The sequence below is a fragment of the Malania oleifera genome, chromosome 4 (assembly GCF_029873635.1).
Source record: "Malania oleifera isolate guangnan ecotype guangnan chromosome 4, ASM2987363v1, whole genome shotgun sequence".
NCBI lineage: Eukaryota > Viridiplantae > Streptophyta > Magnoliopsida > Santalales > Ximeniaceae > Malania > Malania oleifera.
Genome location: NC_080420.1, coordinates 1,045,509 through 1,062,224, shown reverse-complemented (window position 1 = coordinate 1,062,224; position 16,716 = coordinate 1,045,509). Strand labels below are relative to the sequence as shown.

The 16,716-nt window shown below is 38.6% G+C and overlaps 2 protein-coding genes across 3 annotated transcripts; both read right to left on the bottom strand.

The window, feature by feature from the left end:
- Positions 1–640: 640 nt before the first annotated feature.
- LOC131154268 (heat shock cognate protein 80-like) lies at positions 641–4,354 on the bottom strand. The gene is made up of 3 exons (XM_058106936.1): positions 3,689–4,354; positions 2,802–2,943; positions 641–2,682 (listed from the first exon to the last, which is right to left on the bottom strand). Exons 1-3 carry the CDS (start codon positions 3,809–3,811, stop codon positions 845–847), a joined length of 2,103 nt encoding a protein of 700 aa, XP_057962919.1. The 5' UTR covers positions 3,812–4,354; the 3' UTR covers positions 641–844.
- A 230-nt stretch (positions 4,355–4,584) lies between these two features.
- LOC131154267 (tonoplast dicarboxylate transporter) lies at positions 4,585–8,105 on the bottom strand. Of its 2 annotated transcripts, XM_058106935.1 has the most exons (6): positions 7,540–8,105; positions 6,173–6,650; positions 5,875–5,918; positions 5,612–5,707; positions 4,836–5,349; positions 4,585–4,750 (listed from the first exon to the last, which is right to left on the bottom strand). In XM_058106935.1, the coding sequence occupies exons 1-6, from the start codon at positions 7,966–7,968 to the stop codon at positions 4,716–4,718; spliced, it is 1,596 nt and encodes a 531-aa protein (XP_057962918.1). In that variant the 5' UTR covers positions 7,969–8,105; the 3' UTR covers positions 4,585–4,715. The 2 variants fall into 2 exon arrangements, with proteins under 2 accessions (XP_057962918.1, XP_057962917.1); XM_058106934.1 differs by having other exon boundaries at positions 4,585–5,349.
- Between the last annotated feature and the right edge of the window lie 8,611 nt (positions 8,106–16,716).

The following is a 16,716-nucleotide window of genomic DNA, read 5'->3' as shown; positions in this document are numbered from 1 at the left end:
GTATTGGTCCAGGCAGATACTGTGGTCCAAGCTATAGAACAACAGTGATGCATATTCTGCATTTGGTCCCTATTGCTGTGCAGTACCGCGGCGCTATATATCATGTCAGTGTTGGGAAAGAGGTCATGTAGTTATGCCATAGCGTGCAAATGGAGGCTAGTCGGTGCAGAAGAGCACATGTGTTTAGAAACATTTTTATTTGTGTTTGGTTCATAGAATAGATTGAAGTCTGGGTTCATTATGAAAAATGTGTAAAAATTAGGCAACATTTAACTTGATTTTATTTTGTATAATATTACCTTTAATCTAATAGAAGAAAATGCTCATAAAAAAAATATATATATGTTAAAAAGATTCATCTAGCCAATTTCATTTAGTAAAATTTATTAAGTTTGTTGCATAAATTTGAAAAAAAAAAAAAGGGGGGGGGGGGGGGGGGGGGAAGAAGAAAACTTCATTAGAGGCGAGATATGCTTTTTGTATTTGTAGTGAAGGGAAAGTCAATTATTTTCATCACATCAATAATTTTAAATTAAAATATCTTGAAATCTTCCAAGTAAAAATATCAACAGGATACAAAGTTAATACATCAATAAAAACATATATAGGGATAGAAATAGAGCAGAAAATCACACAGAAATGAGGCAAACACAGAAGAGATGCATTAATTAAATAAAACTCAAGAATATATTGTTTTAGCAGGGCTAAATTCGGAAAAGAAAATATGGAAATTTTACCTACCAAATGTTTTTAACATGCTACGGAACCAAGGCAGCATTAAAGAAAAATTAAAATAAAAACATTGACAGTACGCAAGAGACAATCGAATCCCCCAAGATCCAATTTAGTCAACCTCCTCCATCTTGCTACCCTCAGCTTCGGCATCAACATCCTCCAAGGGAGGCATATCAGCATCAACATCTGCACTATCTTCATCGATGCTCAATCCCAGCTTCAGCATCCTATGGATTCGATTGCCAAAGGTATTTGGGTCATCCAAGCTGAAGCCAGAGGTCAGCAGAGCTGTCTCAAACAACAACAGAACCAAGTCCTTCACTGACTTGTCATTCTTGTCTGCATCAGCCCTCTTTCTCAGTTCCTCCATGATTGGATTCTCGGGATTAATCTCCATCGTCTTCTTACTAGACATATATCCAGCCATGCTCGAGTCCCTTAGAGCCTGCGCCTTCATGATTCTTTCCATGTTTGCTGTCCACCCATACTCTCCGGTCACCAAACAACAGGGAGAATCCACCACTCGATCAGACACGATTACCTTCTCAACCTTGTCTCCCAACACGTCCTTTATTACTTTGCATAGACCCTCAAATTTTTCCTTCAAAGTTTCTTTCTTCTTCTTCTCTTCTTCACTCTCGTCCAGCTTCAATCCCTCCTTTGTGGCAGACAAAAGCTTTTTCCCTTCAAACTCCTTCAGCTGACCTACTGCGTATTCGTCAATAGCATCAACCATGTACAGCACTTCATAACCCTTCTTCTTCAGCTTCTCCAGGAAGGGGGAGTTCTCAACAGCCTTCTTGCTCTCTCCTGTGATGTAATAAATATCATTCTGGCCTTCTTTCATCCTTGTGACATAGTCCTTCAGGCTGGTCAACTCGTCCCCACATTTGGTGGAGTTGTAGCGTAGCAACTCAGCAAGCTTTGATTTGTTTTGAGAGTCCTCATGAATGCCAAGCTTCAAGTTCTTGGAGAAGGCCTCGTAGAACTTATCATAGTCCTCCTTGTTCTCTGCAATTTCAAAGAAGAGTTCAATGCATTTCTTGACGAGGTTTTTACGGATAACCTTGAGGATCTTGTTCTGCTGCAGCATTTCTCGGGAAATGTTTAGAGGAAGATCCTCGGAATCCACAATACCCTTTACAAAGCTCAGGTATTCGGGTATCAACTCCTCACAATTATCCATGATGAATACACGACGGACATAAAGCTTAATGTTGTTGAGCTTTTTCTTTGTGTCGAAGAGGTCAAAGGGTACTCTCTTGGGGACAAAAAGTACTGCCTTGAACTCAAGCTGCCCCTCCACTGAGAAATGCTTCACAGCCAGATGCTCCTCCCAATCATTAGTCAGACTCTTGTAAAATGCAGCATACTCTTCTTTGGAGATCTCCTCTGGTTTCCTCATCCAGATGGGCTTCTGCTTGTTCACCACAGCCCACTCGTGTGACACTTCCTTGATCTTCTTTTTTTTCTTTTCTTCCTTTTCTTTCTCTTCATCGATCTCCTCAACTTTTCCTTCTTCATCCTTCTTCTCTTGTTCTTCATCCTCGTCATCAGAAATCTCCTTCTCTATAGTCTTCTCTGTCCAAAGAGAAATAGGATAACTGATGAACTCAGAATGCTTCTTGATGAGATCCTTCAGACGGCGCTCCTCAAGATACTCCAATTGATCTTCTTTAAGAAAGAGGGTGATCTTGGTGCCCCTACCAAGGCTCTCCCCAGGGGAGTCCCTAGCAATGGTAAAGGAACCACCAGCCTGAGATTCCCAAATGTACTGTTCATCATCATTGTGCTTGGTGGTGACAATAACCTTCTCAGCAACCAAATAGGCCGAGTAAAACCCAACTCCAAATTGCCCAATCATGCTTACATCAGCACCTGCAGCCAATGCTTCCATGAACTCCTTGGTTCCAGACCTAGCAATGGTGCCAAGATTGTTCACCAGATCTGAAAATGCATTGGAAATATAATGAATGAGGAAAGTAGATTTTAAAGAAACAACAAAGTTTGAACCGATGATGGAACTGAAGTCAGGCCTATGAAAAAAATTGGGAACCACCACTCACCAGCCTTTGTCATTCCAACTCCACTGTCAATGATCGAGAGCGTGTTATTTGTCTTGTCAGGGACAATACGGATGAAGAGCTCAGGTTGTGCATCCAGCTTGCTCTTTTCAGTTAAGCTCTCAAATCGGATCTTGTCCAGAGCCTTCATTGTAGTTACGAATTGTAAATAATACTTGATTTATTGTCATTTGTCACTAAAAAATTTACAACAGAAAAATGGCTAAAAGCCTCCAATCTATATATTATTATTTCGCACCAATATTCATGTTACTTGTTACAGCCCCCGAACAAATTTTTAACCAGTACTACACCCTACATATTCAAGGCCACATAAGATGAGACATTGGGTGTAATTCAATTCTAACATCTGATGAGTCAATATATAATTCTTAAAATTGGTTTCATTAAATAACCAAACCCCATTTTATTTATTTATTTTCATACAAATAATCCCATCTTCATTCAAAATGGACCAAACGCACTGCATGTATTTTCGGCCCCATGGGGACAAATTTTTGCATCTGCTACCGGTAATGTTGTTTCATGTTGAACCAACAGCGCATACATGGCGTTGTATGAGCATATCCAATATCCAATAACATTTAAAGGGAGAAACATAAAAGATAAATTCTTTATTATATACAAACATTTAAAAATCGAATACGCATGTTGGAAATTTAACTTAGCATTGCAAGAAACAAAATTAGGGCAGAAAATGAACCAATTGTTCACAAATATTTCTGTCAAGCGCTCCTCAAGTTTGCACAAAAGAGCTATTCCGCAACCATCATGAATACAACCACCACCAAAACAGCAACAATAGTTCTAGGAAAAAAAAAAAACTCGAGAGAAGAATAATAATTTAAGTGCGAGTATGGGAAACGTACATCGGAGGAATTACTGATGAGTTCGCGGAGGAAGATCTCCTTGTTGCTGTAGAAAGTGTTGATGATGAGACTAAGGAGCTGGTTGATCTCCGCCTGGAATGCGAATGTCTCCGTCTCGGCCATTAGATCAGAGAATGCGCGATGGCTGGATGGACAAACCCTACAAAGGAGCTACCACAAGGGACAGGGTAAAGATGGAGGAGCTGAGCTGAGCTGAGCGGAGGTAGGGTTATATAAAGGTGAAGAAGTGCTGATCTGATTCTGCGAATGGTTGTTTCGGGTTTGTTGGGGGAGTTTCTATACTTCTAGATCCTTCCGAAGCATTTGATACGCATCTCCTAAACTGCTGAACTCCCATCGCCTGTCTTTTTATTTTTCCACAATCTCACATTCTCCCAAAGACCCTTTCTTTTTCCAATTTTCTATTTCTTATCTCTAGGGATTAGGTAGATTATTAAACCAAAAATATTATAATTTATATTTCGTTCAATTAATAACGATTTCAATCCGGATAATCTCTTATTTCCGTGATAATGAACAAATTACTTTGTCAATAAGATATGAGTATTTCCTAACCTTTGTCAAAAGGTAAAAGTGCACATAGGGAGTATAAAAATTTCAAAAATCAAACGTTGAATTAAAATTAAGAAAAATAAAAACACTAATGATGTGGATAATTAAATTTTTATTTATTATATATATATATATATATATATTTTCCCACCGATAACTGAAGATAATAAAAAAGGGCGTCTTTTTCTTAATATTTTTCAACATCGATATTAAATATGCCTTAGTTTCCTAATCTTTCATTACACTAGTAACTGGATTGTATAAGCCAACATTAAAAGCAGAGCGGAGTGTGTGTGTGTGTGTGTGTGTGTGAGAGAGAGAGGGACTCAAATAGACTTTGCTTAATATTTGTTTATACAAATTGGTCAAATATACAGACACAGTTTTGTCCATAAACAGAACAAAAAAAGAATGTGTCGCAATTGAATATGTGAATGCACGAGTACAGCGCGTCTCAAACTCGCGTAGTCGTCTCAAAGACATAGGTTCCTGCAAGCACCAAAATCAGACCCAATCAACTCAAGCTAAGTTTATAGGATCAATTTAGTTTGATTCACGAAAAAAGCTTTATTACCTAGTGTAGGCATCAGAAGGGACACTGCAACAACTCCTACCACCTTCAAGAGCCCTCCAGTTTTGATCATGTCCTTAATCTCTATATGCCCAGTAGTGAATCCCACGGTGTTTGAAGGGGTTGCAGTGGGAAGCAAGAACGCGAACTGCGCCCCAATGGCTCCGGGGACCATTAGAACTAGCGGATGCACGTGCATTGCATGTGCTATCTGGACGAGGAGAGGTATTAAGAGCAATGTGGTGGCGTTGTTTGACGTGATCAGCTCGGTAATGGTGGCGCTTATTAGGCACACAGCCGGAGCAGTGGCGTAGTACGGGACATGCTCGAGGAAGTCTAGGGCTCGGGATAAAATGACGGCAAGGCCGCTAGACCGGACTCCATCGGCTATGGCTAGGCCAGCCCCTAGTAGGAGTATGATGTTCCATGGGAGTTTCTTGCATTTGTTCCAATCCATTAGCTTCTCTCCGTCCTGCTTCTTGTTTGGGATTATGAACAATAGGGTCGCCATCATCACCTATATATAATGCACGTACAGAGCTTGTATCTTGATTTATGAAGCGTGAAGATGAATACTTGAAAAATATTAAACAACCTTCAATAGGTGTTCATAAGTCTCATATGTCATACTCATTGAAAAACACAAAAAAGAAGAAGAAGAAGATGGAAGAACATGTAAGAGGAGAAGCTATATATATATATATATATATATATAGCTAGATTAATATATGGGCATAGGTGGGTAATTAATTAATGTGATGTGATGTGTGTGTACTCACACTAACTGATCCATCACCCACGCGACCATCAAAGAGGGCTCCCCATCCTGCTACTTCATCCGTTATGCTTCTCGTCATCCACAACACTATCAGCATCTGCATTATTCATAACCAGCCATCATACATCCATAATATCACAAATATGTTAATTAATTAAGCCAACCTCCCCCTTCTTATTAGTTTTATTAATTAATCCCTCATTATGCATGTATATAGTAGCTTCATTAATCAATCGTCATATATATTTGAATTTGGAAACTGACCGAGAACACAGCTAGTACGGCCTTCTCTGCAAATGCCATCGGACCTGCATGCCCAAACAAAACAATTGAGCAAACATTTCACGATGTGGTTGATTCAATTACATGCAACTCTTAGACCACAAAAATGAAAGATATTTCAGAAGCTTTTTAGGTAATCATCTCCTAATTAAATTTGACCCAATTCAAAGCAATCAAAACATGATCATACTTTTAGAATAAAAAATAGTTCACAACGGCACGACTTTAAATTTGTACGCAGCTGGTCCAAAGAATAGAGAGGAAAGAAGAATTTTATTACCTAAGAGTTGAAGCTCCCTTCTGAGATGGGCCTTGTCGAGATAGGCGGAGAGGGCTGGGCCTGAGCCCCTGGCGCAGTACAGCAAGCAAAGGATCCCCCACAGTGCGACCAACATCAACAGCGCTAATGGAAACCCAAACATGAACCACGTGCTGAAGCTGATGTGCTGGGCCTCCGGGAAGTAGCTCTTCCACATCCCCACCAATATCAGGTTGACACCTGTCCCCGTCAGCGTGCTCATCCCTCCCACCGCCACCGCGTATATCACCCCCAGTATCACCGCCCTGCAGAAGCCGTCCACCGCCCCCGATCGCTCTGCCCCCGCCGGGAACCTCTGCAGGATGCCCGTCGCCACCGGCATCATCAGCACCGCCGCCGCCACGTTGTGCATCCACATGCTCACGAACGCTGACGTGGCGCATATTCCCAGCAGCAGCATGGGTGGGTTCGGTGGGTCCCCGCAGAAGAGCAGAGTTATCTGCATTATTCGAAGAACTGCACACGCGTCAGTTTGACATTTTTTTTAGCTGGGCCGGCGCAAGAACATGCTCCAATAATTGAATTCTCACGTCTACTTCTTCTCTTCTAAAATTTGTCCAAACTTCTAGTAAAATCATTGTAATGCATACAAGAAATTGTATAAATCTCTTTATCTTTCTATATTTTAAATAAATATATATATATTTTTTATTACGGGTGTCTTGGCCTCCACGACTCATTCCAAGTATATTGGCGGCGTCACATGGTTCTTTCCCGCCGATCCAAGGTCCTTGGCGGCGTACCCAGACTAATCCCACGCCTGTGGAAGCCGCCCCACAGCACCACAGGTGGTAAATCAGGTTTTGGTCACTGGGGCAGGAAACGTACCTGGGAGTTATACCGACAAGCGGCCCATCCCAAGCCCGCCTGAGCCAATGCCCGGGGGCTATATTTTAAATATTATATATTTTAAATAAATATATATATATTTTTTATTACGGGTGTCTTGGCCTCCACGACTCATTCCAAGTATATTGGCGGCGTCACAGGGTTCTTTCCCGCCGATCCAAGGTCCTTGGCGGCGTACCCAGACTAATCCCACCCCTGTGGAAGCCGGCCCCACAGCACCACAGGTGGTAAATCAGGTTTTGGTCACTGGGGCAGGAAACGCACCTGGGAGTTATACCGACAAGCGGCCCATCCCAAGCCCGCCTGAGCCAATGCCCGGGGGCTATATTTTACATATTATACATATAATAATTTGATGGTATATATTAAATTTATGTGAAAATATGTTGATTGAGATAAATTGCAACACATAATGCATTAAATATCGTCTGATAAATAGAAGTAGCTAGGAACTAGGAGTCTAGGAAGAAGCCACTAACATTTAAAGCCAATCTCTTGTGAATGTTGTAATGCTCGACGGCGAGAGCCAGTACGAAACTGCCGAGCACGAGAGCGATGACGTCGTCCATGTAGGAGCGCGCGACGTCGTCCGCGGCGGCGATGCCGAAGAGCGGGAAGAGGAAGAGAGGGGCCATGGAGGTCACCGGCATAGGGACCGCCTCCGTGATCCACCAGGCGAACACCCACGCCAGCACCCCCAGCATGTTGCGCGGCGACGCGGGCAGCCTCACGCTCAGGCAGATCGCAGCGCACAGCAACGGGCCCAGGAGGACGAAGAAGATGTTGCGCGTGAGGATGTTGGAGGTGAGGCAGGAGCGGAAGCTCTGCTGCCGTTGGATGGTGGGGAGAAGTGGGGCTTTGGGGTCTTCGGAGGCCGCCACGTGGAGCGACCTATCGTCGCCGTTCATCTTTCTGATCTGATCACCGAATGGAACCGGAGGAGGAAGAGGATGAGATTTGAACGGGAGAGTAAAGGCCAAGGGGCTGAATTGGGGTTTTTATCCGGTGTGGGATTGGGTAGAACTAAGAATTGAAGATGTGGTGGACAATTTCATGTTTTCCACATTATTTAAGGTGCAGTTGTCATTGCATGATTGATGTATATCGCGTGGTGGTCCAATGGCCACGTGGCAAAACTGGACCAACCAATCACATTCAAGGGTTTCCTCTGATTGACAACTTTATGAAGTTTTTTTTTTTTTCCCCTCAAAAATGTTATAGTCAGTTGTTGTTGGTCAAACTTCAAATTCTATCCGATTAATTAGTGTATTTTATTATAAATATAAGAGATGATTTCATTAAAAAATTTTAAAAAATTAGTATTATTAATTATAGCATTACTATTTAAAACGATAAAAAATTAGTATTAAGAACTTAAGATTACTTTTAATATGAGAAGGCATATAGTTGTGATTATACCTGGTAAAGCGAATCGGGTCGGATAATCCATGACGGATAAGGTGGATTATTGGGCGAAAAAATTATAATCCATATTTGACTCGTTTAAGTGGTGGATTAAGTGGTTTCGGGTCGAAATATTCATGACGGATGGGCAGATAATCCGCCATTCTCAAATATAATTTTATTAATAATTTATTTTGTGTCATAATATATTAAGTTATATACGATAACTTGCGATTAGTTTGTATATTGACTTTTTTAGTATGGATATTAAATGTTAAAACAAATGTTACAATAATAAAACCCAACAATAATAATATTATTTAATATGTACAATAAATTTAAACATGAATAAAAACCCTTAAATATACCATATGCAAAAAAGAACCCCCAAAAATCAATGCACATAATACCAAGAAAAGAACATTCTTAATAAATATGACGCAATGAATATAATAATGATATTCCCACATCCATGAACTACACACAAATATGCTAATAAGCATACAATAAACCTACAAAGATAATATCATATGATAATAACAACCATATAACCAATGATAAAATATATACATAATAAATAAATAAAGAAAACACATAAGACTATAATATTACATAACAATATAAAATAATGAAACTAGTAAACCAAGACACTACATATATTATATAGAATAATAACCCATAATGATAATAGAAACACTATAGAATAATAATAAATCATAATAAATCTAAATATATAATAACAATTAAAATACATCCTAATAATCACATAAAAAAATTTACCTTTATGAAGAAGGTGACGACAATCGAAATATGGGGAAAGTAGTCGGAGCAGGGATCTTGAAATAACGCTAGAGAGAGGAGAGCTTTTGAACGGCGGATGTCTGAGTGTTAGATGTCGGTGCTGCAAATGAGGTGCTCTGCTACTGCGAGACGGTGGTGATGGCGTGAACGGGGGTCGAAACCGCAGGAGGTGACGATGGTCGTGAGGCAGTGGGTGCTACCGTCGCTGCTGCTGGCCGTGATGACAACGAGGATGGACGACGAGATGGAGAATGCCGGGCACTATGTGACTTTCGGTTAACCGGAGATGGGCAAGGCAGAGCAGGGACGCTGGAGCTACTGCCACTGCTGCTGGGAGTCAGGGGCGTGAAGGAGAGACTGGTGCTCCTGGAGTGCAGCAGTGTGGCGCTGGTGTTGGAGTTGTAGCAGAAGGGGGGAGGCTTGGCTGGGAATCTGGTGATGCCGTGGTAGTGAGAGAAGAGGGAGGTCGGGGGATCCGTGGGCATTAGGGCTAGGGCTTGAATCGAATAGGGCTGGCCTTGGAGTGGGACTCCACTGTGAAGACCTAGCATAAATAATGCCTAATGGGCCATGTGGACAATGTTGGGGCACTGGGCTTTCCATAGTTGGGCAGTGGGCTATGGGCACTTCTTGGGTTGGGTTAATTAGTAATGAATTTTTAAGCGGTTTGGTGGATATCCGCCGAATAAAATCGACTCATCCCGCTAAGGAGGCGGATATGAAAATTGAAAACCATATTCGACTCATTTAGCAAGCAATTGATTATGAGTCGGTTAAAACAGGTCAGATGCGGGTCGGATTAACGAATTTTTATCTATTTTGTCAGGTCTAGTTGTGATGATAGATTATTTATTTCTTACGCATCAATTTTAAATTTGAATATTAGTAGTGACAAAGATGACTGATTTTTTATTTTTGTTTTACAACTTAAATTAATAGAAATCAAGTACATTATTACGATGACAATGACTCCATAATTCATATAATTTTTAAGATATGTTTATTTTAGATTTTTGGTTTTACCAAAAGCTTGCCGCTCCTTCTCCAATCATGTTTAACTATATATATTTTTTAATTAGTGGGGTAAGATTTTAATAGAGGAGCGGACTGGAGGTTAGATTCATTAATGAGGTGCATTAATTGAATCTCTGGACGAATTTAGACACATCACATCACAAACACACGCACACAAGTAATTTTAAAAAATGTACTCGTACGATTCAGATGCATTAAAATATAATTTTTTTAAAAAAAATTGATAATATACATTTTCACCAAAAAATAATATTATGTTTGGTTCAGAAATTTTTTTATTGTTAAGAACATAACGGTCATATTATAAATTTAATAATTTTCAAAATAATATAAATTATTTTATATCATTCATTATGCTGCTATATATTCCATGTCAAGCATAATAATTAAAGCCTTGCTCATTTTTAGTAAAATTATATATATATATATATATGTAAAAGGAAATGCATTAAAAAAATTACTCCTTATTTTTTTACAATTCAAAGAAGTTATATTTAGAAACATAAATTCCAAGTTTGGGATTTAGAAAGAAATCAATATAATAATAATAATAATATCTAAGGATATTATAAATAAATTTTAATAATATCTAAGGATATTTTTGAATATAATAATAATAATAATAATAATAATGTGATATGAGCGTAAGCATTTGTGAGTTGTCCATTTAAAAAAAAAATATTATGCACAATATGCCACGTAGAAAGATAAATAAGTAGGAAAGTAGGAAACGTGTAAAAGCTGCAAAATGTGAAAGTGATAGAGCACCTCAATTGGGGATGATCCAATGGAGTACAATGCGTGCCAAAGCCAGTGTGCAAGCACCACCCAACGTCGGATCAATCTCCATCAAAGGCATCATATTTAAGAGCATGTGCATTTATTACTACTTTATAAAGAATATTTGTTTTCTAATTTTTAACTTTTCAAATAATTATAAAAATCTCATCTTACTTTTTATTTTTTAAAGTTTGTATAAAAAATTATAACAAGTGCATGTTTGATATACACAAATTAATTCGACCCTTGTGTTTGCAATATGCGATGATCACGTAACCAAAAAAAGGCTTGAGAGACCCTTGATGACCTTTAAGAACTTTTTCCGATACTAAAGTTAAGGGTGCGAAAGTGTGAATAAATGGACAAAAGAGCATAGTATAGTTATGAGAAGCCTTATCTTCTTCTCATAAATTCTCTTTTTATATATAATAGAACATTACTTTTGGCTTTGCCTTCAATTTAGAGGAGTCGTAGAAATTATCGAGAAATTATATAGGGGGGTATACACATATTAAAAAATGAATTCTCTACTTTACATGTTTGATATTAATAAATATAAAATCAATTTTGTCAAATGTCTTATATTTAAAATACAGACACATGGGCACGTGAAGGAAGAGGTTCCTTATATAATTTGTCGAAGTTATCCTCCTTTATTTTCTTGCTCTACTCATGGATTACAAGCTCTTTATTAACACCTTGTTTAATCAACTTAAGTTACACCTTAAATATGATAAGTCAATACTTACCACTGCTCCTCCAATCAAGTCATCAATCACTCTACTTGTCAATCCTTCATTATCTCCGTGAACCTTGGTTGAAATTACTCCGAATTCATAGTGTAGAGCTCCCACGTTCATCATTGATTATGTATAAAATGGCATGTATAGCAATGGATTATTAAGAAGAAAATATACAAAATTAATAATTCTCTTCGGCTATCAGAGCCCGCCGATTCCTGAAATCGACAAGTCTCTGCGACCTCTCCGCCGACGAATCTACACCGTGAAATTTCTCCTTGCCGGCGCCATATTCTATTTCGGGTGCTCCTGCACTTCCCTCCCATCTTGCTTCCGTCTTCAGCTTCCATAGAAAATTCGCGGTTTGTCTCTCATCTTTGATCTCGGCGGCGGGTTCCTCTGGGTCGACCAAAACTACGTCTCTTCCTCCTACCACCCTGCTCGTTGTCACTCCAACCAGTGCTCCCTCGCCAGAGCCAACAACTGCGGCGACGACTGCTTCTCCGCCCCCCGCCCCGGCTGCAACAACAACACCTGCGGCGTCTTCCTCGGCAACTCTCTGCCACAGCTGTGTAGCGCAGCCCTCATATCAAATTCAACATTTCAAGGTCCAATAAAACATCTCTCCTGACACCACTGTCCAACTAAATATTCTTCTGCATCTCCAATTCAATAATTCAAGCCCCACTTCCAATGAAATATTTCTCTTGACACCAATCCATATATTAAATACTTTCCTGCATCTCCAATTTATCAATTCAAGCCCCACTTCCATTTCAACAATTCCAGTCCCACTTCCAATACAATAATTCAACCCATCCATTAAATACTCCCTTCCTAGAGACCTATACAGTGGGCCCTATGTGTAGAGATGCAGTAAAATATAGCGATTAAATAATAAAATAAATGAGAAGAAAAGGAAATTTTAAAGAGGGTCTCTGCAGGTTCTTGTCAACAAACACCAAGCTTTCGTTGACGAAACGGCTTATTGGGATCGTCGACGAGGAAACATGTCTCGTCAACGAGAAATTACCGAAAGGGGTTATTTTAGAGTTTGAAATTCGTCGATGTTAAATAAGTGTTCGTCGACGAACTTTCTATTTGGTCTCGTCGACGAAGTGACGTGTCTTGTCAACGAAACCATTATTGATGATCTTGTTATAATTGGGCACAATATGAGTGATGGAGAAATAGTGGTACATACGCTCAATGGTCTCACCGATGATTACAAAGAACTCAAAGCTACCTTACATGCAAGAGAATTACCCATATCCTTTGAAGAATTAGTAGAAAAAATCATGGATTATGAAACGAGCCTCAAGCAATTACACTCAATAGACTCTCACATCACTGCCCAATATTCACAAAAGCAACATAGCAAGAAAGGCAGAAACGACACCTTCAATTCCTTTCCAAATCAATCTCGATTCAAAGGAAACAATAATGGCTACCTAGGGAACAACAACAATCAGCTCCAACAAAATTCCTATAGAAATCGTGGCAACCCAAAATTTTCTAGTAGTTTACAAACTCAAGGACTCTTGTCAAACTACTCACATAGAGACTCAAATAATTATCATAATTTAATAATAAGAGGAGGAGAGAAAAGAAAGAATTTAAACAGGGTCTCGTTGACGAACACAGGGAGTTTGTCGACAAGCACACTTGAGGGGTTCGTCGACGGAGACACGTGTCTTGTCGACGAGAAGATACCGAGAGGTTATATTTCAGTTTTGAATTTCGTTGACGAGGAGTAAGCATTCGTCGACGAACTTCCCTCTTGACCTCATTGACGAAGTGACGTGTCTCATGAACAAAGGTCAGTGTATAAATAGCCTAAACTCGATTTTTCTACAGGATTTTAACGCGCAAACCCTCCTCTCTCTCTCTCTCTCTCTCTCTCTCTCTCTCTCTCTCTCTCTCTCTTCTATTCGTCCCTTCCCCCTTCTCTTTAAGATTTCGGGCCGAATTCTGGTCGGTTCGATGATCCGAGGTCACCACGACACTCATGGGAAAGTTCTCTTAAAGTCTGATGGAGTGGATCATTAGTGGGGTTACCTTGGATTTCATCCCAAATTAAAGGTAAGACTTTTTATTCAATATTTGGTTTTTCCATAGTTATAAGAAATGTAGTACATGGAGAAATACTGAAATTTTGTTCTGAAAAATATTGTTTTCAGGGTGTTGAGCCGGGAACCCTGCGGGTGTAGGACCAGACACAGTAGGAGTTTTTCAGTAATCAGGTAATAGAAATATGCTATGTTAGGAATTTTAAAAACTATATCAGAAGGTTGTGTTTATATATATATATATATATATATATATATATATTATGGTATTTAAATGCACATGATTGTATGTTTTCTGCTGCTTAGGCTTCTGCTGTATGTTCTGATGTATCCCTGGTACCCACGGGTCCAGGTGGATGGTGACCTGCTGAGCTGGAATGTATAACGTTGATATTATTATAATATACATATATATATATATATATATATATGTGTGTGTGTGTGTGTGTGTGTGTGTGTGTGTGTGTGTGTGTGTGGAAAATGAGTAGGTCGTGACACTCTAATTCTGTAATCCTACTGTAAAATAATAATAATAATATTCTGGAAATAACTGATTAATAAGCTTATATATATACCTGCTCATTTTCCACACACACACACACACACATATATATTATAATAATATCAACGTTATACATTCCAGCTCAGTAGGTCACCATCCACCTGGACCCGTGGGTACCAGGGATACATCAGAACATACAGCAGAAGCCTAAGCAGCAGAAAACATACAATCATGTGCATTTAAATACCATATATCACAATATACTAGAGTTACTATATCCACTGTATTTCCATATATACATCTCAAAAATAAAATCTAGAGACATACCCCACAAAATCTAACTATCCCTACAAAAAACTTATCCTTCAAAAAGGGCAGATAATCAGCACTAGGTCAGTGGGGCTTTTCCCGCTCTCCTATCAGGAGCTCCTGAAAAGTTTATGAAATTTAGGGGTGAGACACCTCTCAATAAGGGAAATAAACTAATACCAGTGTGTGGCAACATGAGTATTCAGTGTTCTACATATACCATACATAACATATTCAATACTGTTTTGTCAAATATGGGAAAACATATATATATCAACACATGGCAGAACATACTGCATTTTCATACACATATCTCATCTCATACAATAATAATACCATAAAAACAATCCTGGTAGGTTAGCTGGCTGTTGTTATGTATTACCCCCACATGACTGGGTTGTGTGGCCCAAAGGCGGGACCTGACAATGGTTGGTCGACCACTACCAAGTCAAACTATTGACTCTACGAGTCCAATCCTGTTTTGATAATGACAAATCACTTTATATTTGATCTGTGCATTGAGTTTGTGAACAAGACTTACACTGAGCATGCACGGAAAGATAACGAGTCATGGACACCATAAAGAAAAGCTTATACATTTTAGAAAGCACCATGAAACTCAAAGAGTATGAGAATCAAGATGCAAGCGGCAAAGTTCAAGAACATTTTGGGAATGGGTATTTAGATCTCATGTACTTACATTTTCGTATGATTTAATTTGAGGCTCATAACTTAGAATGATTGTTAGGATTCATGCATTTCATGTACATCATTAGGGAATCTTCATGGACCTAGAAATGTTTGGAAAATTATGAAATACATGTTTTATAAAAGGCCCAAGAAAAAGAGCAAAACATTTTTTTTAATTAGAAAAAGAAAATAAAAAAAAAAAGAGGGGACTTCGGTAGCTTGAAGTTAACCTCAGGCGCCTGAAGAATTTATTCGGTAGCCTGAAGATTAAGTTCAATAGCCTAAAGAATTAAATGGGAAAGACAGAACCTGGCAGAGGTACCTCGATCGCCTGACCCTGGAACCTCAGGAGGCTGAAGTTGCCACTTCAGGAGCCTGAAGTCGAGTTCGATTGCCTGAACTAGCGAGAAAGCCTAAAAATCAATTTTTTTATTAAAAAGACTCGCGAGCTATCTTATTAATCCAACGGTTGAGATTAATCCTAAAGGTAATATACTATATATTATGAATATCTAAACCCTAGAACACAAGTTAGACACACAAGAAAGAAAAGAACACACCTTGTTGCAAGATCATTGAAAAGTGTTATACGATTGCCTATACATCAATCTAAAATCTTCAAGTTTGGGCAAATCAAATCAGATTTTCAAAGAGAACTTGTTTACTCTACTGGACTTCAATCTAGTATTGAGGTTTGATCTTTCAAGTTATTAGTGTTGTGACTTTTCATCTCATCTCATTGCTTGTTCTTGACTAAGTATTAAAAAGTTTTGATCTTGAGTGTGCCTATTCATATAAAATATATTTTTGAGAAGATAATTACTTGAGAAAACTTATTTAACTTGCTTGATTGATTTTTTGATTCAAGTGTGTATTTTCTAAAGGATATATATTTTAGTTATATTACTACTTGATTAAATATCCTCGGTACTTACAACTATACATTTAATTGAGGGATATTTTCTGAAAATTAATATTCTCAGTTTGTGATTGAATACATGAAATAAAGTTTTGTGATTTTGATTGAGTTTGTATTCAAGACAAAGATTTTGTTAACGAGTTCACTTCAAACATACTTTTGCATCTTTACAAAGTGAACCAAGAACCCTAGTTAACTCCAAGGCATTTCAAATATATTTTTACTTGGGAGTTTTGATTAAATACGAATTTGTGTGTTGACACATATCATACATCAAACGATTGTATCGTTTTTCATACATTCATGAGCTTCAAGTTATATCATATGTTAATGTGCTAGGAATTTGAATTGTACTTATAAGCTTTTGTTAGAAGCATTGTTTTGAGTGTATTTTCCAGATTTTATTG